This window comes from Bombus vosnesenskii, unplaced genomic scaffold (genome assembly GCF_011952255.1).
Source record: "Bombus vosnesenskii isolate JDL3184/JDL3185 unplaced genomic scaffold, Bvos_JDL3184-5_v1.1 scf7180000013348, whole genome shotgun sequence".
NCBI classification, from domain to species: domain Eukaryota; kingdom Metazoa; phylum Arthropoda; class Insecta; order Hymenoptera; family Apidae; genus Bombus; species Bombus vosnesenskii.
Window position 1 is genome coordinate 144,808 of NW_022882984.1, and position 17,196 is coordinate 162,003.

General features: G+C 30.6%; 5 protein-coding genes across 7 annotated transcripts; 4 read left to right on the forward strand and 1 right to left on the reverse strand.

The window, feature by feature from the left end:
• Positions 1-35: 35 nt before the first annotated feature.
• LOC117236354 (SET and MYND domain-containing protein 4-like) lies at positions 36-3,803 on the forward strand. The gene is made up of 12 exons (XM_033499213.1): positions 36-404; positions 547-778; positions 902-1,085; positions 1,158-1,482; positions 1,558-1,807; positions 1,883-2,211; positions 2,308-2,381; positions 2,453-2,565; positions 2,662-2,953; positions 3,009-3,171; positions 3,244-3,380; positions 3,781-3,803. Exons 1-12 carry the CDS (start codon positions 289-291, stop codon positions 3,801-3,803), a joined length of 2,238 nt encoding a protein of 745 aa, XP_033355104.1. The 5' UTR covers positions 36-288.
• On the forward strand, positions 3,499-7,570 carry LOC117236393 (F-box protein SKIP2-like). Of its 2 annotated transcripts, none has more exons than XM_033499299.1 (8): positions 3,499-3,622; positions 3,781-4,014; positions 4,094-4,170; positions 4,263-4,390; positions 4,472-4,740; positions 4,868-5,373; positions 5,767-6,043; positions 6,107-7,570. In XM_033499299.1, the coding sequence occupies exons 2-8, from the start codon at positions 3,948-3,950 to the stop codon at positions 6,499-6,501; spliced, it is 1,719 nt and encodes a 572-aa protein (XP_033355190.1). In that variant the 5' UTR covers positions 3,499-3,622; positions 3,781-3,947; the 3' UTR covers positions 6,502-7,570. The 2 variants fall into 2 exon arrangements, with proteins under 2 accessions (XP_033355190.1, XP_033355191.1); XM_033499300.1 differs by lacking the exon at positions 3,499-3,622 and adding an exon at positions 3,703-3,717 and having other exon boundaries at positions 3,790-4,014.
• On the reverse strand, positions 6,689-15,564 carry LOC117236396 (dual specificity mitogen-activated protein kinase kinase dSOR1). The gene is made up of 8 exons (XM_033499305.1): positions 14,994-15,564; positions 14,675-14,900; positions 14,486-14,598; positions 14,272-14,383; positions 10,589-10,765; positions 9,600-9,813; positions 9,351-9,517; positions 6,689-9,258 (listed from the first exon to the last, which is right to left on the reverse strand). The coding sequence occupies exons 1-8, from the start codon at positions 15,113-15,115 to the stop codon at positions 9,142-9,144; spliced, it is 1,248 nt and encodes a 415-aa protein (XP_033355196.1). The 5' UTR covers positions 15,116-15,564; the 3' UTR covers positions 6,689-9,141.
• Positions 10,772-14,388, forward strand: LOC117236398 (sodium/potassium-transporting ATPase subunit alpha-like). The gene is made up of 2 exons (XM_033499308.1): positions 10,772-11,373; positions 11,514-14,388. The coding sequence occupies exons 1-2, from the start codon at positions 10,927-10,929 to the stop codon at positions 14,118-14,120; spliced, it is 3,054 nt and encodes a 1,017-aa protein (XP_033355199.1). The 5' UTR covers positions 10,772-10,926; the 3' UTR covers positions 14,121-14,388.
• Positions 15,565-15,905: 341 nt separating the features above from the next.
• On the forward strand, positions 15,906-17,176 carry LOC117236397 (60S ribosomal protein L17). Of its 2 annotated transcripts, none has more exons than XM_033499306.1 (5): positions 15,906-15,993; positions 16,244-16,330; positions 16,463-16,622; positions 16,700-16,870; positions 16,954-17,176. In XM_033499306.1, exons 2-5 carry the CDS (start codon positions 16,250-16,252, stop codon positions 17,097-17,099), a joined length of 558 nt encoding a protein of 185 aa, XP_033355197.1. In that variant the 5' UTR covers positions 15,906-15,993; positions 16,244-16,249; the 3' UTR covers positions 17,100-17,176. The 2 variants fall into 2 exon arrangements, with proteins under 2 accessions (XP_033355197.1, XP_033355198.1); XM_033499307.1 differs by having other exon boundaries at positions 15,925-15,993; positions 16,238-16,330.
• Positions 17,177-17,196: the final 20 nt, after the last annotated feature.

Genomic DNA, 17,196 nt, shown 5'->3' on the forward strand with positions numbered 1-17,196 from the left:
ATATGTATATGCATATACATTCTGTCAAAATTGATACAAATGACAATATTCGCGATTACAATGTTGTCCTTATATACATTGCAGTTAATATAAAGAATAGAAATTTATATGTATATAACGTAAAAATATGTTGTTTTTTCAATGTATAAATTATAAATGAATGATATAATATATTGTTTAATATAACATAAATAATAAAAGTGTATGAAGTATATTAGCATTTTAAAGATTTGTGAAAAATAAAATAACCTAAAATTCTGATTTAATATCTTGTCCGATGTATTTAAAATGGAATGGCAAGAAGTATTAGAAATTCTTACACATCAATTAAAACCTGTTTTAAAGAAAAAGGTAAAACGTGAAGATGAACTTATGTCAATTTTATGGAATGATCAAAATATGAAGTAAGTAACAAAATTTATCATAAAGAATAATTAATATTTTTTATTAATGTATATTACTTGTTATTATTTTTTATTTATTATTATTGTTAAATTTATATTATTACATTTTACTATCTAAAATTTTATTTTATTTGATGTTTAGGAAACTTGTGTATTTATGGTTGGAAGATCATTATGACAGGAAAGAATGTAAATCTGTTTCCAAAGCACAAATTTTCAAGAAAATGGGTAATAAAGAATTTCAGGAAAAAAACTATATTAAAAGCATAGAATTATACACAAAATGTGCATTGTATGCTCCTGTAAATAGTTGTGAATTGGCAGTTGCAATCGCAAATAGATCTGCTTCATTATTTTATTTAAATAGATATCATGTGAGTAAAAAGTAAATAATACTTTAAAAATATGCATCAATATATAATATATTTTAATATTATGTTACAATTTTCTTTTTATGTGCATTTTATGCATGGTTAATACAATTTGATGATAAGAAGGATTGCATAAAAGATATTGAACTAGCAACTAAGTTAAATTATCCTAAAGAGTTGCAGTATAAATTGTATTTACGCGCAGCACAGTGTTATTTGAAATTAGGCAAACAGCAATTAGCTAAAGAAACACTTTCCAAGATACAGAAAATGATTCATGATTCTGATTATATTGCACCTTCTATGAAAGGTAAATAGTAAATGACTATGATTACAAATTTATGATAATTTCTTTATAATCAAATATTTCATTAACTTCTAGGTAGTATTGAAAAAAAGATAAATAATATAACATTTACTGAGTCATTTCAACAAAATATTGTACAAAATTTTGTACAAGATATTGATGATTTGTTAAAATTAAAATCCCACATTACGTTTGAAGAAAATACTAATTTCCCTAATGCATCTGTAGCTATAGATAGAATATACAACCAGGAATTAGGAAGACACGTAATAGCAAATAAATCTATTAAGAAAGGTGATATTCTTTTTCTGGAAAAACCTGTAAGTTTTGTGGTACTAAGTCATGATACATATAATCGGTGTCCACATTGTAATTGCCAAAACGCAGACATTCCTGTTCCGTAAGTAGGACGTTCACTTTGATATTAAATATTTTCTCCACAGTACAAAAGATTTATGGTATTATATTACTTCAGGTGTACAACATGTTTAAATACCTTTTATTGCAATGAATACTGTTCAACTAAAGCATGGTCTTTGTATCATTGCTGGGAATGTCCAGGAAATCAAATGAAACTTTGGGAAGAAATAGGAATAGGGCATTTAGCCTTAAAAGTTTTATTAACTTGTTCGACTATGACAGATGAAATCAAATTTAATGAAATACAAAATTTAGTTACTAATTTCGATAAATTATCTATGGATGAGTTAACAGTATATGGAATTGTATGTATATTTCAAGATGAAAAATACATTAAAGAAAAGATGTTTTGTGTAATTATCTAATCATAACTTCTACAGACAGCTGTTATGCTCACCATATATTTATTGAAGTATACGAACTTCTTTCAATCAAGTAATCTTGAAGACTGTTTAAAGAAAAAATTCCCAAATAATTCATTGAACACTTCGTTTAATATTTTAACAACCAATGACAAGCAACTTTATGTAAGTTCTTTACTTTTACGATATATTCTTCAACTTATTGTTAATGGACATGCAATTACAAAATCAAATACACTATTAAGAAAAAATGACTCTTCCATGAAACAACAAGATATTATAGCTACAGGAATTTATCCTTCTGCAAGTATGATGAACCATTCGTGTGATCCCAATATAATTAACATGTAATCCTAAAATTTATTTAATATGTGTATATATATATATATATATATATATTTATATACTTCAATATCAAATACATTTGTCTTATTAAATTTTAGCTTTGTGGGTCAATACCTTATTGTCAGAGCTTCGAGAGACATTGGTCAAAGTGAAGAAATTTTCAACTGCTATGGTACATTATTTAAGACTGTATCTTGTTTTAATTGTGCAAGGAACTTACTAATATAATAAAATTGTCATTAGGGCCACATTATAGACATATGACAACAGAAGATAGACAAAAGATTTTAAAAAGTCATTACTGTTTTACTTGTAAGTGTAAAGCATGCACTCTACCAAAATTACAATATTTTACAGTGAGTATGAGAACTATTTTCGATTTTTGAATCCAGTTTTGTTATAATGTATATACTGGGTCACATTATAATTGTATAATAGGATTATAATTACAGGAAAGATTTAATGCTGCGAAATGCCTGAAATGTAATGGTCCAGTATGTAATATAAAAGATTCTATATATTGTTTGGATTGTGGTGACAAATCTCAAATTTATTCCCCAAATAAAATAATACAAGCTAAAGAAATTTTTGAAGCAGCCCAAGTTTCTGTTGATTTAGGAAAAACGAAAGAAGCACTAAATAAATTAAAAAAATGTTTACATATTAGAAGAACAGTGTTATATGAATATAATGAAGATATTACAGATACATTAATTCTTATGGGAGAAATATATAAAACAATGGGTTTGTATGCTCAAGGATAATATAGTAGTACAATAATGATAAAATTAATTTTTAGGACAATGGATAGATAGTATAACATGTTTTGAAAACACACTTGCAACAGTGAGAGAAAAATTCGGTTCCTCTAGTATAGAACTTCTTAACCAATTAAATGATCTGACAGATATATGTCTTATATATCTAGAAAAGAAACTAAATACTAATACAAACACATATAAGTAAATATTTTTGCAGTTCTCTATAAATTATAAATATTTCAAAGTTATAATATTTGTGGCTTTTTGTTACAGAAAGATACTACAGAAAACTCAAAATTATTTAAATCAATTAGAAGAAATTACCAATTTTAATTATGGATCATGGAATAAAGTTTATGAAGAAATAAAACAAAAGCAAAAGAAAATCGACTATTATATGCAAAATTTAAATGAATAAATAAACATATTTTCTAAAAATGTGTATATTTATTATTTCAGATATGTACTTCCTTTGTATGTATTATATATATATATATATATATATATATATGGAGAGAAATTTATTTTATCCAAAACAATGAATACATTCTAATAAACCATTTCACGATGTGCGTAACGAGATAATTTATTACATATATTTACGAACATCAGTGACAAAAAGATATAAATAAAATGTAACTTTACACATAAGGTAATAAACTAAGTGAATTGTAATATCTGTAAACAATTTTACTTTGAATTAATATTCTTTCTTTCTTTCTCTTGTCTCTTAGTATTTATTATGTTGTAAGTAAAAAATAATGAAATATGCCTGAAATATTCTATTTTTTCTTGTATATTTATGTTAAGGATTTAAAGGTTATATGGCGTGACGTTGACTTGAGTCAGCCACACATAAATATATATGAGCAAATGAGCGTATCTTTATTCTTGAATTATATCGATTTCAAGAGTATGAACGAAGATCATACCAATAAAAAAAGAATAGGGGAGAAAAGGAATTATCAACCATAAAAATGAACGATTACATAGAGGAATATCTTGCTAACAGTTTACATCACAGTCACATCATGGAAGAAACCAGTAATGAAATATGAAATTGTTTGGTTAATTCATACGTTTTGACATAGCTATTTTTTCACATTTGATCCATTTATTACAGATATTTCACTTTTTTCACTTGTTACTGAAGATGGCGTACCAATTAGAAAATTATTTATCAGCAACTTAGCAGAGAGGGTTTGTATATATTTTTTTAACATTATAATGTTTTCTTGAAATATACAAATCAGTGTATTTCAAATCTAACAACAAAGTGTTTCTTTTTTTAGACATCGTTTAAAGATCTTATAAAATTATTTTCCAAGTATGGAAATGTTGAAAGTTGCTTCTTACGAAGAAATCAAGGAAACAGTAACTATGCATTCATTACGTTTAACAGCGTAGAAGCAGCCGCAAGGTAAACTTCAATTCCAATAAACATGAAGATGAAATTACAAGTAAGAGGACTATAGTTTTGATGTTATACGGTGATTCGTAGTGCTAGATATGATGAAGGAATAAGATTACACAACAGAGATTTAAGAGTCTTGGCAGCTGATTCGTGGCATCAACCAGATAGCATAGAAAATCAATGTTACAACATAAAAGATAAATCAAAATCTAACAAAATATCAAATGACATTGCACATAACTTTGATTGCATACAAGATGGCATTACAGATACTAATATTCAAACATTAAATGATGATTGTTTAATACACATTTTTCTTCAATTGCCAATTATAGATAGAATTAGAATAGAAAGAGGTAAGCACATAAATTTTGTTATAGTATTATTATTGTTTTAAATTGTATTTTAATATTTAAATTTTATTTATATGTAGTTAAATATATTATACACAAAGTAAATACAGCATTTTTTCAATAATTGTAGTGTGCAAAAGATGGAAAGCATTAAGTCAAGAGTCCTGGAGTAGTGTGAAAAGACTGGATTTATCTATGTGGAGCTTATCTGGCTTAAATGGAAGAGAAATTAGTATATGTACCGTTCGCAAAGTATTACTGCGATGTGGTCCATATTTAAACGAAATCAATCTGTCCATAGTACCATATCCTTTACGTCAGAGTACAGCAACTATTATTGCGAAACTGTGCCCTAACTTACAAAAAATAGATATTACTGGTGTTGTTGTTTCTGCATCTGGTATCAATTCATTAATCGATAATTGTCACAACATTACAAAATTTAGTCTTGGTTCTACCACCTACATTTGTGATATAGATCTACAAAAATTATTTAAAGTGAATCCAAAGTTACGATATTTTAAAGCGTATAGCAGTAAAATAAGCGGGCGGTGTTTATTGTATTTGCCATTACAAACAATGGAAGAAATTGTCTTAGAATATTGTACCTGTCTTCAAGAACATCCGTTAATACAAGTAAACTTCTTAGTTTGTTTTATTTACCTCTTAACCGTTTGAGTCCCAGGGGTCTTTGAAAAAACAGAGTCGAAAAATCCCGAATAGCGCGATAGCGCTTGTCATAATCTATTGCGAAGAGAAACAAGCGGCACAATAGCACTCGTCACATTTGTTACTTTATGAAATACATCTATATTATTATATATGCGTATTATTAGTTTATAAGTATTTCAAGTTTTGTTCAATAAAAATTATTGAGAAGATAACAATGAAATACAAAATACCGTCAGTCGTCCGTAGCGTTCAAATGTACTGGGACTTTTCGACACAAAATCTAAACAGCGCGATCGCGTTGCTTGGGACTCAAACGGTTAAAAATGTTGATTTTAACAAACAATGTCTACTTTTCAGGCATTTGCGAAATTACGAAACTTGAAATCACTTACGACGAATAGATGTATTGACATATCTGGTAACGTTATCCAGTCTATCGGTAAAAGTTGTACAAATTTAAAAACATTAGAGGTTTCCTATATTTCGTTTTTATTACATCCGAACGACATGTTACATATTGTGCAATTGACAAATCTTGAAGTGCTGAAAATCAGTATGAATGCGTTAATCACAGACGAATTTTGTTCTAATTTGGCATCAACATGCCTGCGACTCAAATATCTAGACATTTCTGGTAAGTCAAATATCATTTGAAAATAATTTACGTGTAATACACATAATTTTTTATCTGTTGCAGAATGTTTGTTCGTTACAGATATTAGTATAGCTGCTGTAATAGCTTTACCCAAATTAGAAGTATTAATAATCAACTACTTAGAATTAGTAACCGATATAAATTTACAAGATACGTGCAACTTAAAACAGCTAGAGTGTCGGGCTTGCAAATTTACAGATAAAACAATGATTAATTTTCTTGAATACGCGCCACAGTTGGAATTACTAGATCTATCAGGATGTCGGGGTATTACGAATGAAACGCTAAAAGAAGCTGCCACGGTTACGGTTAATCGAACTAACAACACCATTTTGAAAATATTTGTCGGCGGAACTTCAATAGATCTTAGTACATTTGATAAGGTATTACCGTTTCTGCAAATAGTAAATATAGATCTATCTAATAGAGAACTCTAAGTAGAGGTAGAGAACTCTACTTTAATCTAAATCAAAATACTGTGTATTATAGCGACATGCTCAAATTAATGTTAATAAAAACGAAATTTATTACTTTGCATTTAGTGAGACAAATTAATATTTTCATAAATATACGTAGTGTATATTTTATTTCTAATATTCGGATTTCAATGCATAAAGAGTATGCTTCAATGTAGGATAAATTTATTCTTTGAATAATTACAACATTTAGACAGTGAATCGATACAGCGACAATTATTATGCACAAATTTGCAACAAGGAATATCCATATATTTTTAGTAAGTGCCAGAAGTAATTATCCTTTTGACAATTAAAATTCGCTGTTTGGTGAACAGAATCATTTTATGGTTGTATGTTAATAATATCTTACATAATTTTCTTAACAGGATTTATCGAAAAATGTTTCTTTCTGTTTACGATATATCACGAAATATAGTAAATAGGATTACGCACATTGTTATAGGACATATAAACATAATATGAAAGATCAGTTCTTGAGCGTCTTACGCTTAGGCACATAAGTGGATATTCCCACTGTGCTTGCAAACATCACAATACGCTCGTAGTACACTCCGATATTTTTTTAAGCCAAATCGGAAAAAGGCTAACACCTAAACTGGCAATCGCACATGTAAAAAAGTAATGGCTAAGCAAACATGAATATCTATGGGGTTGATATACTATAACTAGAACCTCCATACATATATATAACGGATCTTTCTCATTATTCTCAATTAATAATTTCATTACGACACTTTCGATAGGAAACAGAAATCGTAACGTATAACGTTTACATAGAATAGTATAAGAATGCTTATAATATTGTTATACTATGTACATATAGACATTTTTTATCGGCACATTACAATGATAAGCAACTATGTCTACTGGATTGTACAATATTAAACATCTGTCTATTATTACGGACCAAATATTGTTCGACTAAGAGAAACAACTGATTATTTGTAACAAAAAAGAATTATTGATTTCTACGTTTGTAGTATTTTGATTGAACGCTTTGTTTGAATAAAGGTTCAAGAAATTTCAACCTTTTTCAAATTGTTTCCCTTAATCATAGATACAATAAAAATTATTAACATCTTTTAATTACATATAATTGTTGAAGTATGTGTAAATACGAAGGTAGCCAGACAGTGGCTCCGAATCTTTCAAACACAGTTCGCAAAAATTGCACGGGAAAGACTTGATTCACAGCTATACAGTACATACAATCATGTATATTCATTATCGTGTGAACACATGGACGCGCATCAAAGTTATGTTGTTAATTTCACCTATGAAGTGCAACGTCTCAGACCGCGATATATGTGAGAAAATACGATAAACGTACGTATTTTTAAAAAGATATGGGTCTAACATGCACTGTTGAGAGAAGAGATAAAATGTTTAAAAAGGTATTGTTTATCGTTTTTTAATATGTCTTCCTTATGATTTGAAAGTCTCACATTAGTTGATGTTTAATAAAATAGTATTTCATAATTATTGTAACCATATTATACAACAATTATAATAAATATTATGGTTGATGATACAATTTTTATATAACGATATTCTAAATACATTATCATTATTATTATTATCGTGAAAGATTTAGAACTTTTCAAAACAGTAGAAATACAAAAGTTTGTATCAATTTGTTGAAATACTATTTTATTTAACTATAATTTGAAATTTTGTTCAATCGCGGACTGATGTTTCATAAAAGATATCATAGCATTCTCGCAATGGCTAAATAAAAGTTCTTTTTCAATGGTGTGAATAATGCTCTACGAATGTCAGGTACAAATGTTATACTAGTAACTTGTTCTCTAGTTAACACTTCTCTCTTCAAATTATGTCTTCATAAATCCGATGCCCATATGTATCCTAATATCATCATAGGAAACATAACTTGCCCATGAGTGTACAATAAACGTTAAACTTATAAGGATAATTGTTTATCTTACATACTTTCAACAGAATCATAAGATAAAGGTACGAAATACCTGGAAAACGAAATAAAGATCAAGCACAGTGACGCGTTGCATGCAAATATGTCAATATAATATTTCTGTACTTCACGATAATCGTATATACATTAAAAATGATCATATTATTCAACCACGTTCTAACACGATTGTTATCGCGACTTCAAAATCAGACTGTAACGTACGATGAAAAATAATTTAATATCAAACAAAAATTCGGCACTTTACGTAAAATACATTCTGATACAATTAATAACTAAAAGCTTATACATTTAAATCACTAAACACGATTATTTAAAAAGGAATAAATCAGTGATACGTATATCGAAACCTATATTAATACTCTTAAGTTCTACTCGATAAATGCTGTCGCTCAAACGGTTTATGAATATTTGAGCAATATTATATAAAATATAGTAAAAGAAAAAACTATCATAAATTCTAGTAAATAAGTCTGTTTTCAAAATCGCGAAAGATTTTCGTTTCATGAATTATTAGAATGCTAAAAAAGAGAAAGAAATGAAATTTATGAACGTCACTGTTTATATTAATCTAACGAAAAGAAACGAAAATTTACTTAAGAGTACTGAACGCGTATATAGGTAGTCAAGTATGTAAGAGTGACATTTATTCAGGATTGTACGTTCGCCAAACGGGTTGGAGTAGTTGGTTGTAGATCCATTGTACGACATACCCAACCAGCGATATCTACATTTTCAGATTCAGCTTTTTTTATCCATTCGTGGTTCTAAGAATAAAAAAAGAAGAGCAATTTAGGAAAGACAAGAGAACAATAATTGTTTCATTTAAATAGACAGTCGTGTGAAATAAAACACATACCATTAACGTTTTTAAATCTGCTCTTTCGGCGGGATTTTTCTTCAAGCAACGATCCACAAAATCTGTAAAAGCATCACTGAAGATACCAGCAGGCAATTTTGGTGGTGGTTCATTTACAATATAATCCAATAATTCAAATATAGCCATTGGTCTTGGGCTACCTGTATCTATAAAAAATATAAAAAAATACAATGTATAAAACAGTCCATATAATAGATACAAAAAAAAAAAAGAAAATAGTAAACTAACTGTGTCCGGGTGATTGCGTTGTTGGAGTAGAAGCATTATTTGTAGCAACATTCTCCACAGGTGGTTGACCTGGTGGAGAGCTGAATATCGCAGCTAAAGTTTTTTCATCAGGAGGTGGAATTGGATACATTCCAATTGCCATTTCCACAAGTGATAATCCTAGGGACCAAATATCACTTTGTACAGAGTAATGAGTGCCTTGTAATCTCTCTGGCTAAAAATGCAAATATTCATATCAAACATTTTAAGGTGGAACTACAGAAAAGCTACCTCATCTCCAATTTCAATAATTTCGAGATATGTCACATAAATCAACATTTTGAACAACCTTTTCCTATACATATAACTGACGGTCTTGCTTATTGTCCAAGGTATTCACAACAAACTTTTGGTACCATTACATTGAATCCTGCCTATAGATTGTGAGTCTGCGATTCTAAGGTTTTTCAATAGCATGAAATAATAACAAGTTAGTTATGAAAATAATAGACGAATAAACAATTGATATTATTTTACCTAAGCATTGCCGATCTCTTTACAACGTTGAGAAGTCTAACTCAAATCCAATACATTGATGATATTCATTTTTAATTGAGTTATAAATTATAATAGATATATCTTACAGCGTCGCATATGCAGTTGTGCATGAGGCTTTAAGCTCACCCAACTCTCGTTTATAAACAGAAGATAAGATGCCAGCAACTGGCAACCATTACTGACACATATGCTGCCATACAACTATAGATAGAATTCACGCAATAGTACTGACAGATTTTTACGAAATATCTCGAAAAGTAAGCGAGATCGCCGGTAATACGTATAGGAAAAAGTTGTTCAAAATGTTGAGTTTTACAACGTATGCAAAAATCATTAAAATCAGAGATGAGATAGCTTGTCTGCAGTTTCACATATTTTAATATTCCTTATATATGCATGACATTTATTAAAATTAAAGATAATAATGCAATTATAACTACATAAATTCTTACCGACATATAACTTCTCGTTCCAACAAATGAATTAGCCATGGAATCAATTAATTGCCCGGAGACACCAAAATCACAAATTTTTATTTCTCCAGCACTATTTACCAAAATATTGCTTGGTTTTACGTCCCGATGCATAATTGCATGTTTATCTCGCAAATAGCTCAAACCTTTTAAAACCTGTGACAGAAAACAAAATTGTAATCTACAAGTAGAATAAGGAGGCCATGAAAATGTCTGCCATTAAAAAAGCTGAATTCTGAAAAAAAAAAGAAAAAAAACAGATTTTGCAGAAGTACAATAGCATTATACTTAATGTGGTGAATTTTATATATTTCGAAATGTTCCATGCAGCAAATAAGGTTCTAAAAAAATCACCCAGTCAAATCAGTAAGAAGAAGCTTACTGATGAAGAAATCAGGGAACTTCAACAGGAATTGACAACACAAGATCATATGATTCCTTTGGAACAGTTATGTAAGAAATTAAATACCAATGTAGTTACTGGTCTAACTAAAGAAGAGGCAACCAAAGTTTTTCTTGAAGTGGGTCCAAATGCTTTGACACCACCAAAAGTAATTCCGGAATATATCAAATTTATAAAGTGTATGTTTCATGGATTCGCTGGTTTGTTGTGGGTCTGTTCATTATTATGCTATATTTTGTATGGAATTAGCATGGCGACAGAAGGTGAGGGTGGTGGCACAGAATGGTTAGGACTTATTATTATGCTAATCTGCCTATTTTCTGGTTTTTGCTCGTATATACAAGAGAGCAAAAATATAAAGGTAAACAAATCACTCATTGTTATACTGTGGATGTTTATGCATTTACAGGAAGTTTTCATGTTAAAATGCACAGAGTGCATATAACTTAAAAAACATCCAAAGTATGATATTAATGAATCTTTTTCTATAATATCTTACAGGTGATGGAATCTTTTCAAAAAATGGTACCAACTTTTGCTATGGTAATACGGGAAGGTGTTAAAATGCGGATTCCAGCTGAAGACATAGTCCCAGGCGATTTAGTGGAAATTAAAACTGGCGATAAAATACCAGGCGATATCAGGATTATCGAATGTCAAGGACTTCGAGTTGAAAATTCGAGTATCACTGGTGAAAGCGAACCAGTACCTCGTACAGACTATCCTACCGACGAGAATCCCTTAGAATCCTCTAATGTTGCCTTCTTTTCCTCTTTTGCTGTGGATGGCACTGGTGTTGGAATTGTAATGACTACTGGTGACCAAACAATGATAGGTCGTCTTGCTGGACTTACAACATACCTTGAAAAATCCGAAACTCCCATAGCCAAAGAGATCAAACATTTTGTTCAAATAATCATCACTATTGCTGTATTATTTGGGGTATTATTCTTTGGCTTATCATTGTTACTTACTCCCAACATAGTGAAAGCATCCACTTATTTACTTGGCATCATCATAGCCAACGTGCCAGAAGTTTTATTGGTAACTGTTACTACAAGTTTGACGTTAACAGCCCAGAAAATGGCTAACAAGAATTGTTTGGTTAAGAATTTAGAAGCAGTGGAAACATTGGGATCCACATCGATTATATGTTCAGATAAGACAGGCACTCTTACACAAAACAGGATGACTGTGTCCAATTTATGGGTTGGCTTCACCAGATATAATTGTCCCCCTGATCAGATGTTAGGTATTGAGAAAACTTTACTAATGGAGAAACCAGCTTTCCAAGTGATACTCAAGAATGCTACGCTTTGTTTACGGGCAGAATTCACCACTGAATCTATCTTACTGAAACCAATCGAGGAACGAAATGTGATTGGTGATGCTTCTGAAACAGGTATCCTCAAATTCTGCGAGCACATCCACCCAACGGAGCCATTCCGAGATATGTATCCAAAAGTTGCAGAAATTCCTTTTAGCTCTATAAATAAGTATCACATGTCGATACACAGAGACAACAATGGATATATTATAATCCTGAAAGGTGCTCCAGAGGTGATCTTGGAGAAGTGCACTCACATACTGACTACGGAAGGAGAAACAAAAGAAATGACACCATTAGACCACTCAACATGTCGACAAGCTTGTGAAGAATTAGGCTACCTGGGTGAACGTGTGTTAGCATACTGTGATCTTCATCTGCCCAGTTATACTTATGGTCTAAACTATGAGTTTAACACTGATTCTCCAAGTTCATACAATTTTCCTAATGAAGGTTACAGATTCGTTGGATTAATAAGTCTCTTAGATCCACCAAGACCAGCTGTTCCTGAAGCTGTGAGAAAATGTCGCACAGCTGGTATCAAAGTGATCATGGTAACGGGCGACCATCCGGTAACTGCAATGGCTATAGCGAAGAAGGTCGGTATAATAAGTGAAGAACACGAAACTAGTTACGAGCGTAAGTTAATACAGAGCAAATCGTATTCTCAAATAACCAATTCTGACGAACACGCGACTATCATTACCGGTTGCGAATTACGGAATATGGACACTATAGAATTAGATGACCTTATAAAGAAGTACCAAGAGATCGTTTTCGCAAGAACATCTCCGCAACAAAAACTATATATTGTGGAAAGTTGCCAGCGATTGGGTGAAATTGTCGCAGTGACTGGCGATGGCGTAAATGATTCACCAGCATTAAGAAAAGCAGATATTGGCGTGGCTATGGGTATTACTGGTTCTGACGTAGCGAAAAATGCAGCCGATATGATCCTGATGGACGATAACTTTGCATCGATTGTGACTGGTATCGAAGAAGGTAGATTGATATTTGACAATCTTAAGAAATCCATTGTTTATACTTTGACGTCTAGTGTGCCTGAAATGTTGCCAATGTTGAGCAGTATTCTATTCGTCATTCCTTTACCCTTTATTCTTGAGATGATCCTCTGCATAGATATAGGAACAGATTTACTTCCTGCTATAGCATTAGCATATGAAAAAGCCGAATCCGATATCATGTATCGGCCACCAAGGAATCCTCAATATGATCAACTTGTAAACAAACGTTTAATATCTGTAGCCTATGGTCAGATTGGAATGACTCAATCTTTAGCTGCATTTTACACTTTTTTCTTAATTCTTATGTTAAATGGATTTTTACCTGATCGTTTGGTAGGATTAAGATTAGATTGGGAAAATAAGTCAATTAACGACTTGCAAGATTCTTATGGTCAAACTTGGACCTATGATACTAGAATGGATTTATTAAATGAAGCTCGTACCGGATATTTCTTAACTATCGTTATAACACAACTTATAGATTTGATAATGTGTAAAACGAGAGTTAACTCGATTCTACAGCAAGGAATGGATAATTGGTTTTTAAATTTTGCCTTTATTTTCGAAATTATCTTAACTGGTATATTGCTATATGTGCCAGGAACTGAGAAGATATTTAAAACCATGCCATTGAGTTCTTATTGGTACTGGCCATGTCTACCACTTGGTGCATTTCTTTGGATATATGACGAATTAAGAAGACTATGTATTCGGAAGATTCCTGGTGGAATTATAGAACAGGAAACTTACTACTGAATATTTGTCTAAAGTTCATAACTAATGTTGAAGTATTTCAATTAATGATGTCATCATGGTTTTGTTTATGGAATGCTATCAATAAGTATAAAAGCGAAAATTGTATCCTTGAGCAAAATAGGGTAGAATAACGAAGAGTGAGTGTACTTACTGCTGAAGTAATTGTGCTTAATATAGGTTCTGGAATTCTTCCAGCTTTTTTCAGTATTAAATCTAATGAACCACCATCCATATATTCCATACATATACTAATTTCTCCATCACTATAGTAGGCAAAATATTTTATATTTAATGTAAATATGTTAATGTGTTGAATATGTTAACTTTGTAGGTAATTACTATATTAGATAAAATTACTATATTACCTATAGAAAGCACCATAAAAGCCAACTATGTGTGCAAAATTGCACTCATGCAGAACTTTCAGTTCTCTAATTATTTGTTTCTTAATGGCAGGTTTGACTTCTAAATGTATTAGCTGAAATTATGATCATTATAATACAATAAATTTCAAATTGAAGCAAATAAACACATTGAACATAGATAAGTCACACCTTTCTTGCCATTATAAGTCCATACTTTTTGTGCCTCACTTTCATGACAACACCGCCATTACCAGCACCAAGTTCTCCAAGCTTTTCAAAATCTTCATCACATAATTCTCCGACCTTTTCTTTTTGACCTAAAAAGCTTTCTAGCCTCTTCTTTTGTTCCTCATCCATTTCTAATTCCTTCAATCTTTCTTGAATGGCATCTATGCTCATCTTTCCCATAACTCCGCTGTAATTCAAATAAATGAAAATTAGTATTTGCATATAAATAAATACAATATTTGTCTTTAATAATAAAAATTTTAATGAAAGAATTAATTACTCTGGAATTACTGGTGGCTCAGAATAAATGGGTAATGGTGGTACTGGTGGTGACGGTGACACAACTGGAACTGGTTCTATCGAACCAGGTGGCAATGTCAAATTTAACTTGTTTTTTGACATTTGGATTGCAAGGTTGAATAACTATCTTTAACAATTCTTACAAATATTACACTTGTCAATAATGTTATTGTAGATTAAATACAGCTATCTAGTTAATCGAAAATTTATTTGATCGAAAGTTTTCCTAATCGTATCTTTAAATTATAATACATATACAATCATATACGTTCTCATTGTGAATTTCATTCGAAAATTTTGTAAGGAGTAGCCCCAGCTCGAAATGTTGTTAAAGCTGAACTGTCAGTCTCCGATCTGTCAAATTCTTTGTTTAATTAGATTTTTTGGCGAGCAACGAAAAGATGTATATTTTGTTTAGAAAAACTGTTAATTTAATAACAACAATCACGAAATAGCACAAGTATGCATATTTTTTACAAATATTGTGCAAATAAGAAGAGGTTATACGAATCTTCCCGGGACAACGACAAACACGTATATTACTCGTTTAAAAAGTTCCTAGAAATAAATTATCTAAAAACTGTAATAATTTGATCTAATACAATAAGACTTCAATTAGAATACAATACTCCCTAATACCATTAATATCAATGTAAACATATAAATAACCATCCATTAATTATAAATTATTATTTAAAATGTGATTAATTTCCATAATCAAGAATTAAATTATTCAAACATGAAATTATATAAAATGTATAGAACTTTCAAGTATAATTCAAAATAAAATTATATATTGAAATTATGGTCTAATCTAGGCGTACTTGTATCATATTTAATTAAAATAAAGTAAATAGTATTGTTTATGGTTTTTTTACTCGACATATTTTAGGTTGGTAGTACGTGCGTCACAGGAAATGTCTTTCTAGTTTCTAGTTACACGCGTGATGCTTTTTCCTTTAAAATCGTGCTGTTAAAAGGTATGTATGACTTGTATAATAGCAATTTTGGAATCTGCTTACATCTTCGATTTCATTTTTACAAGTTCATTAAAACCCTGAAATCTCTAAAGACGTGATACCACATAATAATATTGTGGAAAAAGTGTAACAAAAATATTTGGTAAACGATAATTATCGGGGACCAAATATAAGTGATGGCAGGGTTAAGTCGCGACAGCTATTGCAAAAGGCCGATGTGAAAAATTATCGTCGACTTCTGTAATTTCAGAACACGATGGGACGTTACTCTCACGAACCAGTAAATGCAAGCAAATCGTGCAAAGCACGTGGATCGAATCTGCGAGTGCATTTCAAAGTAAATAAAACAACAACTATATTTAAAAAAACTTAACCTCACAGTCTAAGTTGTGTTTACAAAATGCTATACTGGAATGGTTTGTTTTATTTAATAAATTTTCTAGTTGTTTACTGCTATTCTATGTTCTAGAATACGCATGAAACAGCACGTGCTATTAAGAACATGCCCCTACGAAGGGCGCAGAAATACTTGAAAAACGTAATTGAACACAAGGAGTGTGTACCATTCCGTAGATTTAATGGTGGTGTTGGCAGGTGTGCTCAAGCAAAACAGTTCGGTACCACGCAAGGTAAATCACAATAAATAATTAATAATTTACTAATTCTCTCTAATACTTAAAATTACTTTTATTATCTTTAAATTCAGGTCGTTGGCCCAAAAAGTCAGCAGAATTTTTACTCCAGCTGTTAAAAAATGCTGAGAGTAATGCTGATGCCAGTGGACTAGATCTTGACCGTCTTGTAATTAACCACATTCAAGTGAATCATGCCCCTTGTTTACGTAGAAGAACATATAGAGCTCATGGTCGTATTAACCGTACGTATTTAGAACATTCATTTAAAATATATGCATTTCACAATTTAATCAATAGTTGAGTAAAATTTTGTATGTTTCCATAGCTTACATGAGTTCACCGTGTCACATCGAGGTAATTTTGACTGAGAAAGAAGATTTTGTAGTAAAAAGTCCGGAAGAAGAGCCATCGAAAAAGAAGCTCAGTAAGAAAAAACTCGCCAGACAAAAGGAGAAAATGATGAGAGAATAATTTTAAATATTAGCTCGATATTGAATGTATAATGGAAAAAATGAAAATTACATTGGTCTCGTAATTTTTTTACTTCATTTCTATCCTTTTTCATTAT

What these genes read in the sequence shown, in the direction of transcription:
- LOC117236354 (XM_033499213.1), top strand. Translation starts at nt 289, where the DNA reads ATGGAATGGCAAGAAGTATTAGAAATTCTTACACATCAATTAAAACCT. An exon ending in TGGAATGATCAAAATATGAA is followed by an intron (nt 405 to 546) that starts GTAAGTAACAAA and finishes TTTGATGTTTAG; the next exon opens with GAAACTTGTGTATTTATGGT. An exon ending in CAAAATTACAATATTTTACA is followed by an intron (nt 2,566 to 2,661) that starts GTGAGTATGAGA and finishes TTATAATTACAG; the next exon opens with GAAAGATTTAATGCTGCGAA.
- LOC117236393 (XM_033499299.1), top strand. Translation starts at nt 3,948, where the DNA reads ATGAACGATTACATAGAGGAATATCTTGCTAACAGTTTACATCACAGT. An exon ending in TCACATCATGGAAGAAACCA is followed by an intron (nt 4,015 to 4,093) that starts GTAATGAAATAT and finishes CATTTATTACAG; the next exon opens with ATATTTCACTTTTTTCACTT. An exon ending in CAAATATCTAGACATTTCTG is followed by an intron (nt 6,044 to 6,106) that starts GTAAGTCAAATA and finishes TATCTGTTGCAG; the next exon opens with AATGTTTGTTCGTTACAGAT.
- LOC117236398 (XM_033499308.1), top strand. Translation starts at nt 10,927, where the DNA reads ATGTTCCATGCAGCAAATAAGGTTCTAAAAAAATCACCCAGTCAAATC. An exon ending in AAGAGAGCAAAAATATAAAG is followed by an intron (nt 11,374 to 11,513) that starts GTAAACAAATCA and finishes AATATCTTACAG; the next exon opens with GTGATGGAATCTTTTCAAAA.
- LOC117236396 (XM_033499305.1), bottom strand. Translation starts at nt 15,115, where the DNA reads ATGTCAAAAAACAAGTTAAATTTGACATTGCCACCTGGTTCGATAGAA. An exon ending in GAACGAGAAGTTATATGTCG is followed by an intron (nt 9,814 to 10,588) that starts GTAAGAATTTAT and finishes TTGCATTTTTAG; the next exon opens with CCAGAGAGATTACAAGGCAC. An exon ending in AACGCAATCACCCGGACACA is followed by an intron (nt 9,518 to 9,599) that starts GTTAGTTTACTA and finishes TATTTTTTATAG; the next exon opens with ATACAGGTAGCCCAAGACCA.
- LOC117236397 (XM_033499306.1), top strand. Translation starts at nt 16,250, where the DNA reads ATGGGACGTTACTCTCACGAACCAGTAAATGCAAGCAAATCGTGCAAA. An exon ending in ATCTGCGAGTGCATTTCAAA is followed by an intron (nt 16,331 to 16,462) that starts GTAAATAAAACA and finishes TCTATGTTCTAG; the next exon opens with AATACGCATGAAACAGCACG. An exon ending in AGCTCATGGTCGTATTAACC is followed by an intron (nt 16,871 to 16,953) that starts GTACGTATTTAG and finishes ATGTTTCCATAG; the next exon opens with CTTACATGAGTTCACCGTGT.